Source organism: Schistocerca piceifrons, chromosome 3, assembly GCF_021461385.2.
Source record: "Schistocerca piceifrons isolate TAMUIC-IGC-003096 chromosome 3, iqSchPice1.1, whole genome shotgun sequence".
Classification (NCBI taxonomy): Eukaryota; Metazoa; Arthropoda; class Insecta; order Orthoptera; family Acrididae; genus Schistocerca; species Schistocerca piceifrons.
In genome coordinates this window covers 238,944,076-238,962,556 of record NC_060140.1, presented here as the reverse complement: position 1 = coordinate 238,962,556, position 18,481 = coordinate 238,944,076, and the positions used below count along the sequence as shown (strand labels likewise).

Here is an 18,481-nt window from a genome sequence, read left to right as displayed (position 1 = left end):
AAGTGATTTCTTACTTGTTTGCTGCATTTCATATCACTTCGCAATAGATGTGAGTAATGAGAGGCAGTGGGTACTACATATCACTTGTTGTGAAAAGAATGCGCTTGACTCTGATCAGCAGCCATTTCTTATAATGAACAGTGTCTTGATTAACTTATCCATGAAAAGAGGTGGATTGCGCCTAAGAAATTATGTGCGCAGCTGACTGTAGGCAGTAATGCTTTAGATGAGGTGTTATACACCTTAGTCTCGCAAAGTGTGTTGATCAATTCAGTGTAACTGTGTGTGTGTGTGTAGTTTGTTTGTTTGTTAATTAGCTCTGAATAAGGGCGTCATTTGGAAGCTAGCACCTTTTTCAGTCTGGTACATGAATAGTTATCTTCAATCTTTTCTTTTATTTATAATCAACAAATTATTGAACTCAGAAAATACTTTCTAAGCTCTGTATGTTGTGTTTTACTTGCTGCTTCTGCATTTTCTCATCACATATGTGTTACATGCATTTTTTTATCCCCTCTTTTGTGTTTTAACTATATGCTGACATATATCACCACATTATTTCAAAATGCAAAATAGCCCACAAAATCACAAAATTTGAACTGTTTCACAGAGACATGTAATTCTCATTTCTATACCTGTTTTGTGTATCACATAAGGGTTTTTGAAAACTGTGCAACAACGTACCACATATACTCTGCCCTCTGAATGCCATATGTAAAACACATCAATAAAATTATATTTTAAGTCCTTGTTTAAGATGCAGTTACACACATTTGTGAAATATTTGATGAATGAGAACAAAATTAATGCAGTGCAAGATCAAACTTGATCACTAAGGCACCAAACCATAATCTAGGTAGAATCAAACAATGGGAACTCCTGGTAGGAATATCAACAATGCAGGAAAAGATAGATTGCTACTTACTGTAAAGATAACATGTGAAATTGCAGACAGACACACTTACACATAAGCTTTCAGCCACAGCCTTCTTCAGAAAAAGAGAGAGACACCATTCATTCACACAAGCAAGCACACCTCATGCACATACAACCACCAACTCCAGCGGAGTTGGCTGTCACGTGTGTGTGAGGTGTGGTTATTTGTGTGAATGAATAGTGAATGTTTCTTTTATTACGGGAAAAGTTCTGGCTAAAAGCTTATATGCAAGTGTCTTTTAACTGTACCTGTCTGCAACTTACTGTGTTATCTTTATGGTAGGTAGCAATGTATCTTTTCCTACATTTTTATAATCTAGGTAGATAATTTCTAGGTTTCATTATGACAAAAGCATAATTTACAGTATTTTTATATGGAACGGGAGAAGTGTGATAAAAATTACACATACTGGAAAACAACAAACAACATTTCATTGACTTCTTTACAACCACATCAAGTACAAAGGTCACAGCTCTTTTAAACAGGCATTATTTGTTTTATTAACATTGTAGGTTTTCTCCCTTAAGACAGAAGAGGATAATGTCAGGCAGTGTTGCATGTTAACATATCACATTTTGAATGCATCAGTCTAGTTTTCTGGATATTATTATGTGCACTGTGACTTACACATCTTACTTTAAAGAAATATATGTACACTACTCAACCAGAATACATGACTCACTATGATCGCCACACTTTACTTTACAGAAACATATGTACAATACCCGACAATAATATATGACTCACTTTAAACAGAGGTCAATGGTGAACATGATACGTTTTTTATAAAATAACACCGACAAGCGACTTTTTGTTGGTTATCTTGAGTAGTCACAAGCAAATGATTCAAACATACATTATTCCTTTCGTGGAGTTCGATCTGCACTCAGGCGCCTGTTTCCTTCAGATGGAGTACGAGAAGCTCTTGATTTGTGTGGCATTGAGGCGCGCTTGGGCCAAGTTTGTCTTTTCATGCTTTTAGCAATAACCCGTTTCTGATGGTCCAACTGTGGGAACAGCCCTACAAGAGTAATAAAGGATTACATGAGTTTACATGCTTTCAATAATGGTTTATTGTATTGCAATCATTCAATCGTAGAAAATACTCAAATTAGAACTCATTTTAGGAATGTATATTCATTTAACAGAAGTAATGATTAAAACTGGTCAAAATCCTACATTTTCACTGAATTATGAGTTAGTACAACTGAGGTGACTGCTAATGCCATCTGTTATAATTTGCTAAATAATGGAGCTTATATCTGTTTCCATTCTCATCCCACAGAGACCACTAGTAGTAGGGTGTATTTGTAACCAAGCAGTCTCGAGTGCAAAAACCTAATAAACTTTAGACTAAATAAAAGAACAAGAGATTTTCTGCTACAAGAGAGCTTCAATTTTGGGGTCTAATAACCCAGGTAATGTAATTTTGATTTAAAATGTTGAAATATATTATTATAACAATGAAAACAATCAATTATTGATAAAATTATTTAATTGGATAGGTATATTATTACCTAATATATTATTAACAGGATAAACATATGAATAATATGCTAACAATTTCAACATATTCAATTATTGTTTACAGGTGCTGAAACCTTAATTTACATATGAAATTTAATACTGAGATAGTTATAAATATGCAAAGAGAGTTTTCATTAATGGAATACGAAAATACAGGAATCATTACACAAGGTGACATAATACTGTCTCCTGAACTCTCTGAAAGAAGCCACATGATATATACGTACATATATCTAAAAACAAAGATGATGAGACTTACCAAACAAAAGCGCTGGCGGGTCGATAGACACACAAACAAACACAAACATACACACAAAATTCAATCTTTCGCAACAAACGGTTGCTTCATCAGGAAAGAGGGAAGGAGAGGGAAAGACGAAAGGATGTGGGTTTTAAGGGAGAGGGTAAGGAGTCATTCCAATCTCGGGAGCAGAAAGACTTACCTTAGGGGGAAAAAAGGACAGGTATACACTCGCACACACACCCATATCCAACCGCACATACACAGACACAAGCAGACAGAATGTCTGGTATACACTTGCACACACACCCATATCCAACCGCACATACACAGACACAAGCAGACAGAATGTCTGTATGTGCGGTTGGATATGAGTGTGTGTGCGTGTGTATACCTGTCCTTTTTTCCCCCTAAGGTAAGTCTTTCCACTCCTGGGATTGGAATGACTCCTTACCCTCTCCCTTAAAACCCACATCCTTTCGTCTTTCCCTCTCCTTCCCTCTTTCCTGATGAAGAAACCGTTGGTTGCGAAAGCCTGAATTTTGTGTGTCTATCGACCTGCCAGCGCTTTCGTTTGGTAAGTCACATCATCTTTGTTTTTAGATATATTTTTCCCACGTGGAATGTTTCCCTCTATTATATTTATATATATATACATATATATGAATATAATAGAGGGAAACATTCCACGTGGGAAAAATATATCTAAAAAGAAAGATGATGAAACTTACCAAACAAAAGCGCTGGCAGGTCGATAGACACACAAACAAACACAAACATACACACAAAATTCTAGCTTTCGCAACCAATGGTTGATGAGGCAACCATTGGTTGCGAAAGCTAGAATTTTGTGTGTATGTTTGTGTTTGTTTGTGTGTCTATCGACCTGCCAGCGCTTTTGTTTGGTAAGTTTCATCATCTTTCTTTTTAGATATATTTTTCCCACGTGGAATGTTTCCCTCTATTATATTCATATCATTAATTTGAAGCCAACAATCACGTTTGTTATTGTTATCGTTATTGTTATTGTCACTGTTACATTTCGAAGTCTTTTCTGTCGTCTTATTTCCTCCTTCTGTTTTTGCCAGCAGTTTCACTTTCTATTCACCTTCTCCTTTTTTACCGTAATCCAGTATACAATTTTATCCCGTCGATATACACTCAATAATACGTAATAATACGTAAATCACTTCGAAACCATAACCAAAAAATTTTTTTTTTTTCCGCTTTGCTGCTATAAAATCCACCGTTTCCAGTCCACAAACAGTTCCTTTTAGCTATTAAACAACCCTTTCGGCAGTTTTAATAACTTTTGCTTTATTTCCATTTCCGTTTTTCTCACATCACCGATCATTTTTAGCCGCTTCCCACAGGTTTTAACGTCATTATTTCTTCATCAAACAATTGTTAGCTTCATTTCCATAATCTGCCACCACCAAACCACTCCTTTTAATACATCCTCACGTAGTTTTTTCGAAATTTTCCCGAATTTCTCCACCCTTTAACGTGTTTTGGCGGCAACACAACCACCTAACCTTTATGCACATCATTATCTACCTACACAAGTTCACCACAGGATCAACATAGCCCAGCCCTAACCAACCCTTTTTCGCCTTTTTTCACACCAGATCTCCATTTGCTTTCTAATTTTACCTTTATCTCTCCCCATATGTTTTTTCATATTTATTTTCATTTTCATTTCAGCCTCGTGTTCCACTTTCCACCTTCTAGTACCATGTCACCCTCACAACACCTTCACAACGACCCCATTAAGTTTTATTTACATTCCCTCCGCAAACATGCCTTCGCCCTAGCCAGATTACACTCCCATATTTTATTTTCTCAGGCTTGTCTGACATCACCCCCAAAGGCCTCACACTTAAAGTTCCCATCTCTGTTTTTAAAAAAAAAAAAAAAAAAAAAACAAAACTCCCTCTTTCCTGACGAGGCAACCATTGGTTGCGAAAGCTAGAATTTTGTGTGTATGTTTGTGTTTGTTTGTGTGTCTATCGACCTGCCAGCGCTTTTGTTTGGTAAGTTTCATCATCTTTCTTTTTAGATATATATACATATATATATGAACCAAAAACATTCACCTTCTCACACACGTTTTCAGATCAGAATTTAATTTACATTTTGGAGAATGTAGTTTGGAGACATGTAAACAGTATGACTTGCTACAAATGTCTCTAAGAAGTACAGAATCAGAATGAGAGAAAAGGTGAAAGCTAAGAGACAAAGACCTGCACCTTTGGACAGCTGAAAAAGCCAGATGCAAATGAAAAATGAATTTGGGAATGCTGCTGGAAGTGAAAGATTTTTCACAATAGATTTTGTATACAGCAAAGCCAACCAACTCCACAAATACATACCACTGTTACGTTTTAGTCCAGGCAATTGTGAACACAAAATCCTGGAGTCCACGACTCTAAAGGAGAATCCAATATTCATATGTTGTCAGATGATATTGTTGGATGGGAATCATAGGATGTACTATCACGTTTATATGCTTACCTCAAACAACTGGAAGAGTCAACAGAAGCCAAACACTTGATCCCTTGGTCAGACTCCCATGGAAGACAAAACAAAAATATGAATTTGGTATACTTTTGGCACTATGATGTTCATGTATGGAAATTATTTGAAACAGCGGAAATAAATTTCCTATACCTGGACATGCATTCTTATCTTGTGACCACAAGTTTGGTGTTATAGAAAAGAAGCAGAAGATTAGTATTTAATGGATCACTGACAATGAAGTGAGATGGAGCACAAGCTCAGATTAGGGAAGTTTGGCTGTGCTCTTTTGAAGGAGTCACCCTGGCATTTGCATCACAAATGCGAGTCCAATGTGCTAACCACTGCGCTACCATGCTTGCTTGTTATGGAAAAGAAGAAAAGAAAAATCCCTGCTATATACCAGAAGGTTGGTACAAAGTAGTAGAAACACATGCAAGATGAAAAAGCCTTTTCATGTGAAACGGATGGTACAGAAAGACTTTGTGTCAACTGAAAATATGACGAACTATCTAATATTTAGAAATAAAGACACTGTTAACACCAATGTCAGAATACAAAAAGCTGCAAGCATCATGATTACCCAATGTTTATGAGGAAAACACAAGAAATGGAACAATACAAAGAAGTAAACACAGCAAAGTAAGGCAAGATATCCAACACATGTCTATCAATTCTCCACCAATACTACCTACCAATTAATGAGGATAGACAGGAAAACCTGAGCAATCTGTGCCAATTCATACCTGAAGAACGCCAAAAATTTTACGCTGGACTGAGAAGCAAAGTGTCTTTACAATGCAAACTAAAGGGTAGACAAGTGACAGATCAACAAATACATGAGCAGCAACAACAACACTCTGAAACTGAAAGTGAGTCATAAAATTCATGGGACGATGAAGATTATGGGTAAAAAAAAAAGTATTGTGGTTTATCAGGTTCATGAAGTGAAATAATTAAACTGTAGTTGGTGTATTTATATTTATTTTGTGGACCAAACATTAAGGTATGCTACCAAAAATTGCTCTATATTATTAACATTGAAAGTGGAAATATAAATAAAAAAAATTTACTCATAAACTGTAAAATATTACCAGTTAGCATTTTATTACATATTTCAGAAGTAAAATTCTGTGAGTTATCAAGTTCATGCACCAGGCTACAGAATTTAAGTATTAAGTCACACTGAATTATAAATAAAACAATACAGGGGATATGTTGATCGTTACATTCCACCCTGGATTTTCCATTGTTTGAATTATGAATGAGGAGAAAGGTAAAATAAAAGTTATGAAACAAAGTACAATAGTCGGTGAAGGACAAATTGTGTGATGGCCTGGGTTCATGTTTACCTTACATCTTAAGTTAACTGGACAACAGAAGGAATGGTACAAGTTGGAGAATGCATTTGAATGTATAAGACAAAAGGTACACTGAGCGAGAGTGGATAGTGACACAGGGTGCAGGGGAGGGGTTTACAACACACGTAAGGAATGTAGCAACACAGTTCTTGGCATCTGTACTCAAATAACACTGTTCGACAAGGGTTCTGTTTCTCATATTAAAGTGCGTGCTTTTAAACCAGTTTACCATGGGAAATTCAAATATGTAAAGAAAATATCATTGAAACTTCCTGGCAGATTAAAACTGTGTGCCGGACCGAGACTCAAACTCGGCAGGAGACAAGATACTGGCAGAAGTGAAGCTGTGAGGACGGGGCGTGAGTCGTGCTTGGGTAGCTCGGATGATAGAGCACTTGCCTGCGAAAGGCAAAGGTTCACAGGTCTCGAGTTCGAGCCTCGGCCCGGCACACATTTTTAATCTGCCAGGAAGTTTCATATCAGCGCACACTCCACTGCAGGGTGAAAATATCATTGTCAGGGATACTTTTTATGTAATATGTATACATATATATGTATATTCACAATTCATGTCAAAAACAGGGATGTTACAGAGAAATAAGAGTATGTTGCTGCATCCAGTAGTGATGGAATATGACAATTTCTTGTTCAACAGGAGGTGGGAAGAATCAGACATCATTGGGTCATCCCCCGCCACAATTACGTCATTAAGACCACCTGGAATAGCTCATTAACTCGAAGGGCAACAGCTGGTTGCTGCCTCGGCAGTAAAACTTCACCCTTCCCAGAGACAGGTGCAATGAGTTTACACCAGTGATGTTAGCCGTAGTTTGTGTCAATCTTAACGAGTGGGTATTTTGGCTGACAAGTAACCATCTCTGTCATATTTCTGAGCACAGTTTAACTAATAAGTTCCGGTGCTAAAACTGATTTAGCCTGGTTTCGAAGGTAAACTGACTGCTTGTTTGTACATATCAGTGTTTCTCTAGTTCCCTAGTATTAATGTAGTACAGGTGTATTACTGAAGAGGTATTTTTAAATTTTCAGAAATGCCACTTCATAGTGGATGTCGATATAAGACAACTTCTGCTATATCTGTGGGAACTTCACCTTTGTCAGAAATAGGAAGAAAATTTCAACAGTCATAAAGAAAGCATTCAAACACTACTTTGGAGTAGAGGTAGGAGACCAAGATAAAGAATGGGCACCACATTTCTGTTGTGCAACATGTTACTGCAAACTAATTCAGTGGTGGAAAGGTAAAGAGAAGGTGGAGTTGTTCGCTGTGGCCATGGTGTGGAGAGAGCCCAAGGGCTACATTACCGATTGTTATTTCTGCCTAACAAAAATTCAGGGTCTTACAAACAAAAAATCAAAGAGGCACATTGTTTACCCAGATCTGTCTTCAGCAAGAATGCCAGTGCAACATTCTGACAACCTTCCAGAACCTTCGAGAGGTCCAGGACAAATTCGGAGTGACAGTGAAGTAAGCAGTACTGAATAAATCATGGATGATGAGCCTTTATATCACTGCACAAGTGAGTCATCGCCACATTTGTTAACACAAGCAGATTTAAATGTTTTAGTATGAGATCTAGGACTAAGTAAACAAAAGGTGCAGCTGCTTGGTTCAAGATGCCAAGAGTATAATCTACTCCACCAAAGTACTAAAATCAGTGTGTTCAGGCATAGAGAACATGGCTTTACTTCCTATTTTCCAACTGATGGAGCATTGACATTTTGCAATGACATTTCTGTCCTAATGAAAGTGCTGAACTTCACTTATTTTTCACAGGAGTGGAGACCTTTCATAGATGTGTCGAAAACAAGTCTCAAGGGTTTTTGGTCCATAACCGAAATAAAATACCCTCTGTTCCAGAAGCTTACACCAGCTGTACCAAAGAGAATTACAAATGTGTACAAAGGATGCTAAATTCATTACAATCCAATGAATACAAATGGAAAATGTGCAGATTTCAAAGTAATTGCTAGGTACTGGGAGTGCAACAAGGCTACACAAAGTATGCCTGTTTTCTTTGCGAGTGGGATAGTCGAAACAGAAATTCTCACTACATGAAAAAGAAATGGGCTAGGCGGAGATGGAAAGTGGGCAAAAAGAATGTACAACGTGAAAGCCTGGTAGCTCCTGAAGATATACTACTTCCACAGTTTCACATCAAACTTGACCTAATGAAACAATTCGTAAAGTCCATGGACCCAACAGGCAGTGGGTTTGCATGTCTAGCTACCAGATTCCCCCATCTTTCAGCTGCAAAAATAAAGGAAGGTGTATTTGTGGACCAATAAATCAAGGAGCTGCAGAAAGATGCAAATTTTTAAGCATGTTTAACTGACAAAGAAAAGACAGCACGGGATTGTTTCAAGATAGTGTCGGGAAACTTCCTTGGAAGAAGAGGAGCCACTGACAACAAAGCAATGGTGAATGACATGATCAAAGCATATCAAGATCTGGGGTACAATACGTCTCTGAAGGTACATATGATGCACTCTCACCAGGACTACTTCACAGAAAGTTGTAGTGACGTATCGGATAAATATGGCAAAAGATTCCATAAAGACATTTCTACCATAGAAATGCGTTATGAAGGGAAGTGGGTACCTTCTATGTTAGCAGAGTATTGCTGGAATATCATTCGAGGGAAGAAAGATTCACAGTACAAGAGAAAAAAAAGTGATGTGTATTACAATATAGTGGCTCGTTTTTTGTCAATTTTCTGTCATTTCTCACGTCCAATAAATGCTACAAAGCGTATAGACAAATTTTACTGCCTTATATGGTAGATCTCACCCTCCATTAATGTGATGAACTTATCATAAAAACGTGAATTAGGTTGGTTGGTTTGTGGGGGTTGAAGGGACCAGACTACAAAGGCCATCAGACCCTTGGTCCACGGCCATAAAACCCTACATGGAAAAAAAAAGGTAATTGAGAGGACAAGTGATGACACAGAACCAGAAAGACACAGACAAAGACCATACAAAAGGAATTAAAATCACACAGAGTGTGACTGTGTTTGGCCGACCACGAAAAGCCAACCACCAAGAAACACACTAAAAACCACAATCTAAAACCAGAGGCCAAAGGCCAGACTCAACATTAAAAAGGACATAAACCCTTAGATTGATCTATAAAAGCCCCCTGCACGAATAAAGCTCAAAACTAAATCTGCCATGGCAGCATCATCCGATAAAAGTGCAGGGAGCGTATCAGGCAGTGCAAACATCTGCCTCAGTGTGGTTAAGACAGGCCAACAAGATGTGGACCACTGCCAACACTAATCCACAGCGACAGAGAGGTGGGTCCTCACGGCGCAAGAGATGACTGTGCATCAGCCAGGTGTGGCCAATGCATAGCCGGTAGAGAACAACTGAGTCCTTGTGGGAGGCTCGCAAGGAGGAGCACCACACACCTGTAGTCTCCTTGATGACTCGAAGTTAGTTGGGTGAAGGCAGGGTGCGCCATTCTTCACCCCAGGTACCAAGTACCTTCTGCCGCAAAACTGACTGGAGATCACACTCCAAAAGGCCAATCTCCAAGGCTGATGCACTGACAGCTTGTTTTGCCAGCGTGTCAACACGTTAATTACCCGGGATGCCAACACGACCCAGGGTCCACAGAAAAATGACGGAGCAGCCGCAACGGGCAAGGGTATGGATGGACTCCTGGATAGCCCATCACCAGACGAGAGTGAGGAAAACACTGGTCGATAGCTCATAAACCATTCACAGGGAGTCACTACAGATAATGAAGGACTCACCTGAGCAAGAGCAGATATGCTCTAGGGCGCGAGAGATGGCGACCAGCTCTGTAGTGAAGGCACTGCAGCCAGCCGGCAATGAGTGTTATTCGTTATGATCCCCTAGAGTAAGAGCATAACCGACTCAACCAACGACCATAGAACAGTCGGTATAGACCACGTCAGAGCCTTCAAACGCGGCAAGGATTGAAAGAAAGTGGTGGTGAAAGGCTTCATGAGGGACTGAGTCCTTCGGGCCCTGTGCCAAACTGAGCTGAAGGCATAGGCGGGGCACACACCAAGGGGCCCGGAAAAGAGGTGGAAGAGGGAAAACCTCAAGCCCAGAGAGAAGAGCTCTGACGCAAACCGCGATCGTACACCCTGACCGGGGCTGCCGTTCCGGGAGATGGACGACCGACTGAGGGAACAGGAGACGATAATTCGGATGTCTGGGCAAGCTACAAACGTGTGTAGCATAAGCGGCCAGTAATTATTGGTGCCAGAACCACAATGGAGGGATACCTGCCTCCACAAGTATGCTGTTGACACAGCTTGTCCAGAAAGCTCCAGTGGCGAGTCGGATCACGCTGTGAAGAATGGGGTCCAGCAACTGCAACGCAGAAGGGGATGCCGAACAGTAAGCAAGGCTCCCATAATCTAGACGGGACTGAATTAACGTCTGGTACAGCCGTAGAAGGGTAGACCGATCGGCACCCCAGCTGGTGTGACTCAAGCAACGAAGAGCGTTAAGATGCCGCCAGCACGTCTGTTTACGTTGCCGAATATGAGGGAGCCTAGTCAACTGGGTATCAAAAACCAATCCCAAAAACCAATGCGTCTCCACCACAGCAAGAAGTTTGCCATCAAGATAAAGCTGTGGCTCAAGGTGAACAGTGTGTCGCTGGCAGAAGTGCATAACGCAGGTCTTGGCAGCCAAAAACTGGAAGCCATGCACTACAGCACAAGACTGCGCCTTGTGAATAGTGCTCTGCAGCTGCCGTTCAGTAGCTGCAATTCCAGTGGAGCTATAATATAGGCAGAAGTCATAAGCATACAAGGAAGCTGAGACAGACGTTCCCACCACCGCAGCGAGCCCATTAATTGCAATTAAAAAGAGGCAGACTCTTAAGACAGATCCTTGCAGTACCCCATTCTCCTGAACCGAGGAGAAACTATGGGAGGCCGCAACTTGCATGCAGTAGGAACAAAGCAACAGAAAATTTTGTATGGAAATTGGGTGCGGACCCCGAAGACCCCAACCATGAAGCATAGAGAGGATGTGATGTCGCCATGTCATATCGTATGACTTCCGCATGTCAAAAAAGATGGCGACCAGATGCTGATGGTGGGCAAAGGCCGTATGGATGGCAGACTCCAGGCACACCAGATTATCGGCAGCAGAGTGGCCCTTACAGAACCCACCCTGAGACGGAGCCAGAAGGCCCCGAGACTCAAATAGCCAACTCAATCTCTGGCTCACCATGCGTTCGAGCAACTTGCAAAGAACGTTGGTGAGGCTAATGGGGCAGTAGCTGTCCACCTCCAGTGGGTCCTTGCCAGGTTTCAACAAGGGGATTACGATGCTTTCCTGCCATTGCAACGAGAACTCACCCCTTCGGCTCAATTTGGCACAGGGCCCGAAGGACTCATCTCTCATGTGGCCTTTCACCACCCAGATACAGTTAACAAGGTCTAGGAGGCGTCACTGGCATTCCACCAAGAGGTGTTTGAGCATCTGACAGTGGATGCGATCTGGCCCGGGAGCCATGTCAGGGCAAGCAACTAGGGCACTTTGGAATTCCCACTCACTGGATGGAGCATTGTATGATTCAGGGTGGCTCCGACGTTCCAACTGCTCTCGGAGGGAGCGGAAGGCCAGTGGGTAATTCGCAGAAGCGGAACTCTGAGCAAAATGCTCCGCTCAGTGAAAGCGCAGGTACGCTGACGGGGGTCCAATAGCCATAGAGTCGCCTAATCTTGGCCCAAACCTGCGATGGAGAGGTACAGACACCAATGGTGGAGACATACCTTTCCCAGCACTCCTGCTTCCATCGGCGAATGAGGCGGCGGGCTCGTGCACTGAGCTGTTTAAAGGCAATGAGGTGTTCCAATGAGGGATGCCGCTTGTGACATTGGAGGGCCTGCCTGCGATCTTTAATCACCTCAGTGATCTCGGGCGACCACCAAGGCACAGTCCGCCACCGAGGGGACCCAGAAGAACAGGGAATGGCAGATTCTGCGGCAGTAACGATGCCGGTGGTGACCGAGTGAACTACCGCATCAATGGTGTCATTGGAAAGAGGCTCAACAGTGGCAGTGGAGGTGAACAAGTCCCAGTCAGCCTTATTCATAGCCCATCTACAGGGGCGCCCAGAAGAGTGACGCTGTGGCAGTGACAGAAAGATCGGAAAGTGGTAACTACCGCAAAAATCGTCATGCACACTCCATTGGACAGATGGTAATAGGCTAGGGCTGCAGATCGAAAGGTCGATGGATGAGTACGTGCCATGCACCACACTGAAATGTGTGAAGGCACCATTATTTAAAACAAAAAGGTTGAGCTGTGCCAATACTTGCTCAAAGATGCTGCCTCAGCCCGCTGCCACTGATCCACCCGACAGAGGGTTATGGGCATTGAAGTCGCCCACAAACAGTAACAGCCTGAGGTGTCCACACCCGAACAGTGACAAAGGTGTTTGTAGAGCGACAGACTTGCTGTAAAGAGAGTGAAGGACGTAGATGCAAATGCCACCAGATACCATCTCATAAGCTGCCCGGTTCTTATAATAACCCCAATTTCCGCCCCGGTAGCTGAGTGGTCAGCGTGACAGACTGACAACCCTAAGGGCCTGGGTTCAATTCCCGGCTGGGTTGGAGATTTTCTCCGCTCAGGGACTGGGTGTTGTGTTGTCATCATCATCATCATTTCATTCCCATCGACACGCAGGTCGCCAAAGTGGCGTCAAATCGAAAGATCTGCACCAGGCGAACGGTCTACCCGACGGAAGGCCCTAGCCACACGACATTTCATTTCGATAACCCCAATAGCCATGGAGGGTGGAGGTTCACATTGCCAGAAACCAAGCTTCCTGAAGAACAATGCAGAGGAAAGGGTGAAGGCTGAGAAGTTGTCAGAGCTCAGCAAGATGGTGGAAAAAACCGTTGCAGTTCCACTGGAGGATGACATTGTCTATGGCCGAGAAAGGCGTGAAGGGACCGAGGAGGTAGATTACGCAGCTGTGTCACCTGCTGCCACCGATTGAATACCAACGGAAGCGACATCCATCATGTCTGAGGGACCGGCGAGATCTAGGTCCTCAGCGGACGCCAGAATCTCCACCTCATCCTCAAACGCAGAGCTTGTAGGTAGCGGTGGAGTGGGTGCCATCACAATTTTCTTGGTCTTAGGGGTCGTCGGTTTTGATTTCTCGCGCTGTTCCTTGGGTTGCTCTAGCTGGGAGGACTTCTTTGATTCAGTCGCCGGGACCTAAGAGGACTGCAAAGCCCTACGACCAGCAACCTGGGGCTTTTTTAACCACTGGCGGGTGTCTGGTTTGCCACTGGTGGGAACATGGGAAGGGAAGAGACCCCAGGGACCCCTTCCTAGCGAGAGAAGCCGAAGAAGACTTATGCTTCTCTGGCTTAGAAGTGGGGATGGATGTCCCCGATGGCTGGGGGGAGGGGGAGGGGGGTGCTGCTCCCGAGGTAGGCGGTGCGGGAGCAACGGGGAGGGAAGTGGCCCCCACTATCAAGGGGCTAGGTGTGGCCTTTCGGCTCTGAGAGCTGACTTTATTTTGTCCAAAGGATGGAGCTGTAACAGGTGTGACAGTGGTGGTGCAAGAAGTTGTCATGTTGTCATGCACACAGGATGAAGCCATTCAAATTTCCGTTTAGGTCAGTCGGTCTAGGGTCTTGTATTCCATTATTTTCCTTTCCTTCTGTAGAATCTTACAGTCCGGCAAGCCAGTTAACACAGATGGGAGGCAGGGCACATGGAGCATCAGGATGTGACGGATGACCACAATCGTGACATATGAGGCTGGAAGCACAGCGGGAAGACGTATGGCCGAACTTCCAACACTTGAAGCACAGCATTGGGGGAGGGATACATGGCTTGACATCACAGCAGTAGACCATCACCTTCACCTTCTCGGGTAATGTGTCACCCTCGAAGACCAAGACGAAGGCACCGGTGGCAACCTGATTATCCCTCGGACGCTGATGGATGCGCCGGAGGAAATGGACACCTCGTCGCTCTAAGTTAGGCGTGCAGCTCATCATCGGACTGTAAAAGATGATCCCTGTGGAAGATTTAAACTTTTATGGGGCGTGATAGTAACAGAAACATCCCCCAGCTTCTTACAAGCAAGTAATGCCCATGACTGGGCAGAGGATGCTGCTTTTATCAAGACTGACCCAGACCGCATTTTTGACAAGCCCTCCATCTCCCCAAACTTGTCCTCTAAATGTTATACAAAGAACTGAAGCTTCAGGGACACAAAGGATTCCCCATCAGGTCTCGTACATACTAGATACCATGGCGAATACGTCTCGCAGTCATTCATAGCCTTTCGTTCCTCCCATGTTGTGGTCAGGGAGGGTAACGATTTGGGGTCATACATGTTCGCATTGAAGTGAGCCCTCGAACGCTTAGGTGGCTGGCCACCAATAAGAGAAGATGTGCCATGCTTCATTGCGGGTCATCTGCCCTGATGCCACCCACTGCAAGGGCCACCTGGCGGGATGGCCATTGCCGGGAGTTCCGATGCCTCAGGGAGATAGGCATTTACTCCTTGGCATACGTGGGGAGTTAACGGCACAGGCATCACCAGAGCAATCCCTGTGTTGTCAGGGGGCTACAACCAACAGTGTACATGGCGGCCCCACCACAACGGACTGTCTACCATGCTGGATACCAGGTGACAAGTAGTCCATGGTAGTCGTCGGCGCAGAAAGCGACACAGCATAGTGGATGGCGGAAACTGCAACCAGGAATGTGTCCACGCGCAAGAGCTGGAGAGTGAGCGGGACTGTGATGCAACGACGAGAAAGTGGGCTAAAGATCTAGTGCACAATGGACACAATGCACCTCGTAAGGTGCCCTTCCCCAACTGGCTCGCTCTTCGGAAGAATTTTGAACGATGGAGGTCAAACTCGAGAGGGGACCATCACATAAAAGCCAAAACATTTGAGACTCCTTTTAGTTGCCTCTTATGACAAGCAGGAATACTGCAGGCCTATTCTTACCCCTGAAACCGCAGGGGGGAAAACATGAATTTGTTTATCGAATTTCACCTGCACTATATCAGAAACGGAAAAGAGAAATAAAATTGTCATTATTCATAAACCATCCCTGACAGAAAAAAACTAAAAACAGTTTTGAATTTAGCACTCGAAGTACAACTGGGATCACAATGTATTTTTTCAAAAATAAAAAAGTTTTTTTTTGTACAACAGTGTAATCAATAATCACAAGCAAATTTGGTTAAAATGTATAGTGATAAAAACTCAGCTTATCCCATCATACTCAACCACACAGCAAACAGAGCTGCAATCACGGTTTATGTAACTAATAGAGCAATTTGTGATGTGGTAGACCCTCTATACTATACAGTACATGTAAAACCTATCAGGAGAGAGAGACAGAGAGAGAGAGAGAGAGAGAGAGAGAGAGAGAGAGAGAGAGATTTGGTGATCAAAAATGCAATTTATGAAACCTCCAGTAACTGCTGTAGCAGAATATTTTTGAAACACCTCTAACAAAGCCCAAAGAAATTGTAGTCAGATGTAAATGCTGTCAGTGGCACAAAAGTTAGCATCAGTCATTAATGGTTGACACAGGAATTAGGGTAGCAATGTAAAAGCAGAAATCACATTCAAATGTTTCTTTACAAAAGAGAATCCAGGAATAGCAGCACAACTTAATTTATGCAAAAGGCAAAGAAGACAGATACAAATATTAGTGTCAGTGGCATTGAGAAACAGCTGAAATTGTTATCTTTGACATTGTCAGAAAAGGAGAAAGCAATCACATACAGATTTCTCAAAATTTAAAATATTATTTTTTGTATATAACTGACTAGATTGTAAACATAAAACATTAAAATGTGACGATTAGTTTCATTGACAAACCAGCCATCTTCATATCACTCATGATAAAACAAATGTCAGCATACAGCTTACTGACAAACCCCTCCTCTTCTACGTAGCTTTGGAGCATTTTCGAGGCAAAACTGAATAACCAGCTATGTAAAACCAACTATTTCAAAACCATGCTCAATGTGACTGCAGTATGTACATTTTATAATTGATTGCAATCTCATTAACATGGTTTTGAAATAGCTGGTTATTCAGTTTTCCATTGAAAGCATCAAAATAAGAACATCCAAGCTATATAGATGATGCAGTGTTTGTTAGTATGCTGAACTGTGAGATTTATTTTACCATGAGTGATCTGAAGATGGTTGCTTAGTTAAGTGAAGCTAGTCATCACATATTATTGTTTTATTATGTATGCAATCTTCACAATTAAAAAAAATTGAAATTTTAACAAACAGTTAAAATCTCTCAAACTGAATGGGACCTAGGCCAGATGGAATCCTTATTGGATTCTATATAGAACTTTCAGCAGAATTAACCGCCATATGAATCGTAATGCACTACAGACCACTCAAACAAAAAACTGTACCCAGGGACTGGAAGAAAACATGTCAAATCTTTCTACAATAAGGTTAGTAAAGTGGACCAGAAAACAAGACCATAATGTCTAGTCAAAATGGACTCTAAAATGCATTCCTTAAGAGCTATGAGCACTTGTTCATCTTTGCTAGTACGAAACACATATCTACTACTGAACAAGTGCCCATAGCTCTTAAGGTATGCATTTTAGAGCCTATGTTTACTAGACATTTTTGTCTCATTTTGGTCCACACTACCAGCTCTGTAAGTTGCCTATCCTATAATCTTAGAAAAAATAAATACCAGTACATGTATTCCACTGTCAGTGGTATCAGAGGGACATTTGCTTATAACATTTTTAGTATCCCCACCTGCATAGGATGGTGGCAGATGAGTTGGCGTGGGTAGTGCAGCAGGAAAGTCAGAAGAATGTCCGGGGAGTGCATGCAACACACATTATGGGTGGACCCACTGGCAGAGGTGATTACCTGCAGATGGCAGTAGGCTCGACGGGCCCTGCTTACTCGAAGTTTCACCAGCGTAGACCTCATCTAACTTACTGTGCTGTGTGTTGTACTGAGTTCTTAGCCACTAGTCATCCATTCTAGCTGCTTGTTAGGGATTCTGTTCCCCAGCTATTATCACACCACTGTTGGCCTGTGAACTATCCGAACTCACTGTGTAGTGAAGCAGCGCAGTCATGTCTGTGTAGATACTAAAGTGGCAACAATGGACATTCTTGTGTGTGTGATGCCTCTATATTTTCTATCCCCTTTTCCCAGTGTTCATTTGGACCACCATGGACTCAGCATTTCTGTAATGCTGGTAGGAAAAGTTGTGCCTCTACAAGGAGCTGCAGCAACAGGTGCTGATAAACCAGAATGCGGACTTCCTGCACACCCTTGCATTTCTGGCAGCAGCCCAGGCACCTGCTGTCCCATTTTCTGCATCTCCCCTGACGTTGTTTGCAGGTTTTGATGAATCAATGAAAAGGTGGGAGAATTGCCTGTGCTGGTTGTTGCTGAACTGCCTGGTAAGGCAGTTGGTAAGGCTGCCTTGTTGTCCAGCAACACACGTTTATATGAAGTTGTCCAAAATTTGATGCCCTCCACTGAGCTTGAGTAACTTCCTTTTGGTGAGCTTTGTCATTGTTTATGCAGTATTTTGGACATCAAATCCATGTGATGACAGCACAGTTGCAGTTTTACCACCACAAGTACTCTGGGCAGTCATATGCAGCCTGGATTGCTGATTTGTGGGGCTTTTCATGCAACTGTCATTTAGAGTGTCTCAAATGTTCTACATCTTATGCAGAGTCACTAATTCAGGATGTTACCATCTTGTTGGCTCCTCATCAAGAGATTCAGACTAGGGTGTTTGCCTTGTCTGCCCACTTCTTTAGCCGAAGTTGCTCAAATTACAGAATTTTGTGAGCTTATGTGGCAGCAAGGGATGTCCTTTC

General features: G+C 42.5%; 1 protein-coding gene across 2 annotated transcripts in view; it reads right to left on the bottom strand.

Annotated features, from left to right (window-relative positions):
* Positions 1 to 1,350: 1,350 nt before the first annotated feature.
* LOC124788152 (ribonuclease 3) overlaps positions 1,351 to 18,481 on the bottom strand; it is a 239,843-nt gene continuing 222,712 nt past the window's right edge. For both annotated transcript variants that reach the window (XM_047255299.1, XM_047255301.1), the window contains one exon: positions 1,351 to 1,958. In XM_047255299.1, coding sequence (XP_047111255.1) covers positions 1,795 to 1,958 — 164 coding nt within the window. In that variant the 3' untranslated portion in view covers positions 1,351 to 1,794. The remainder of the gene's footprint in view (positions 1,959 to 18,481) is intronic.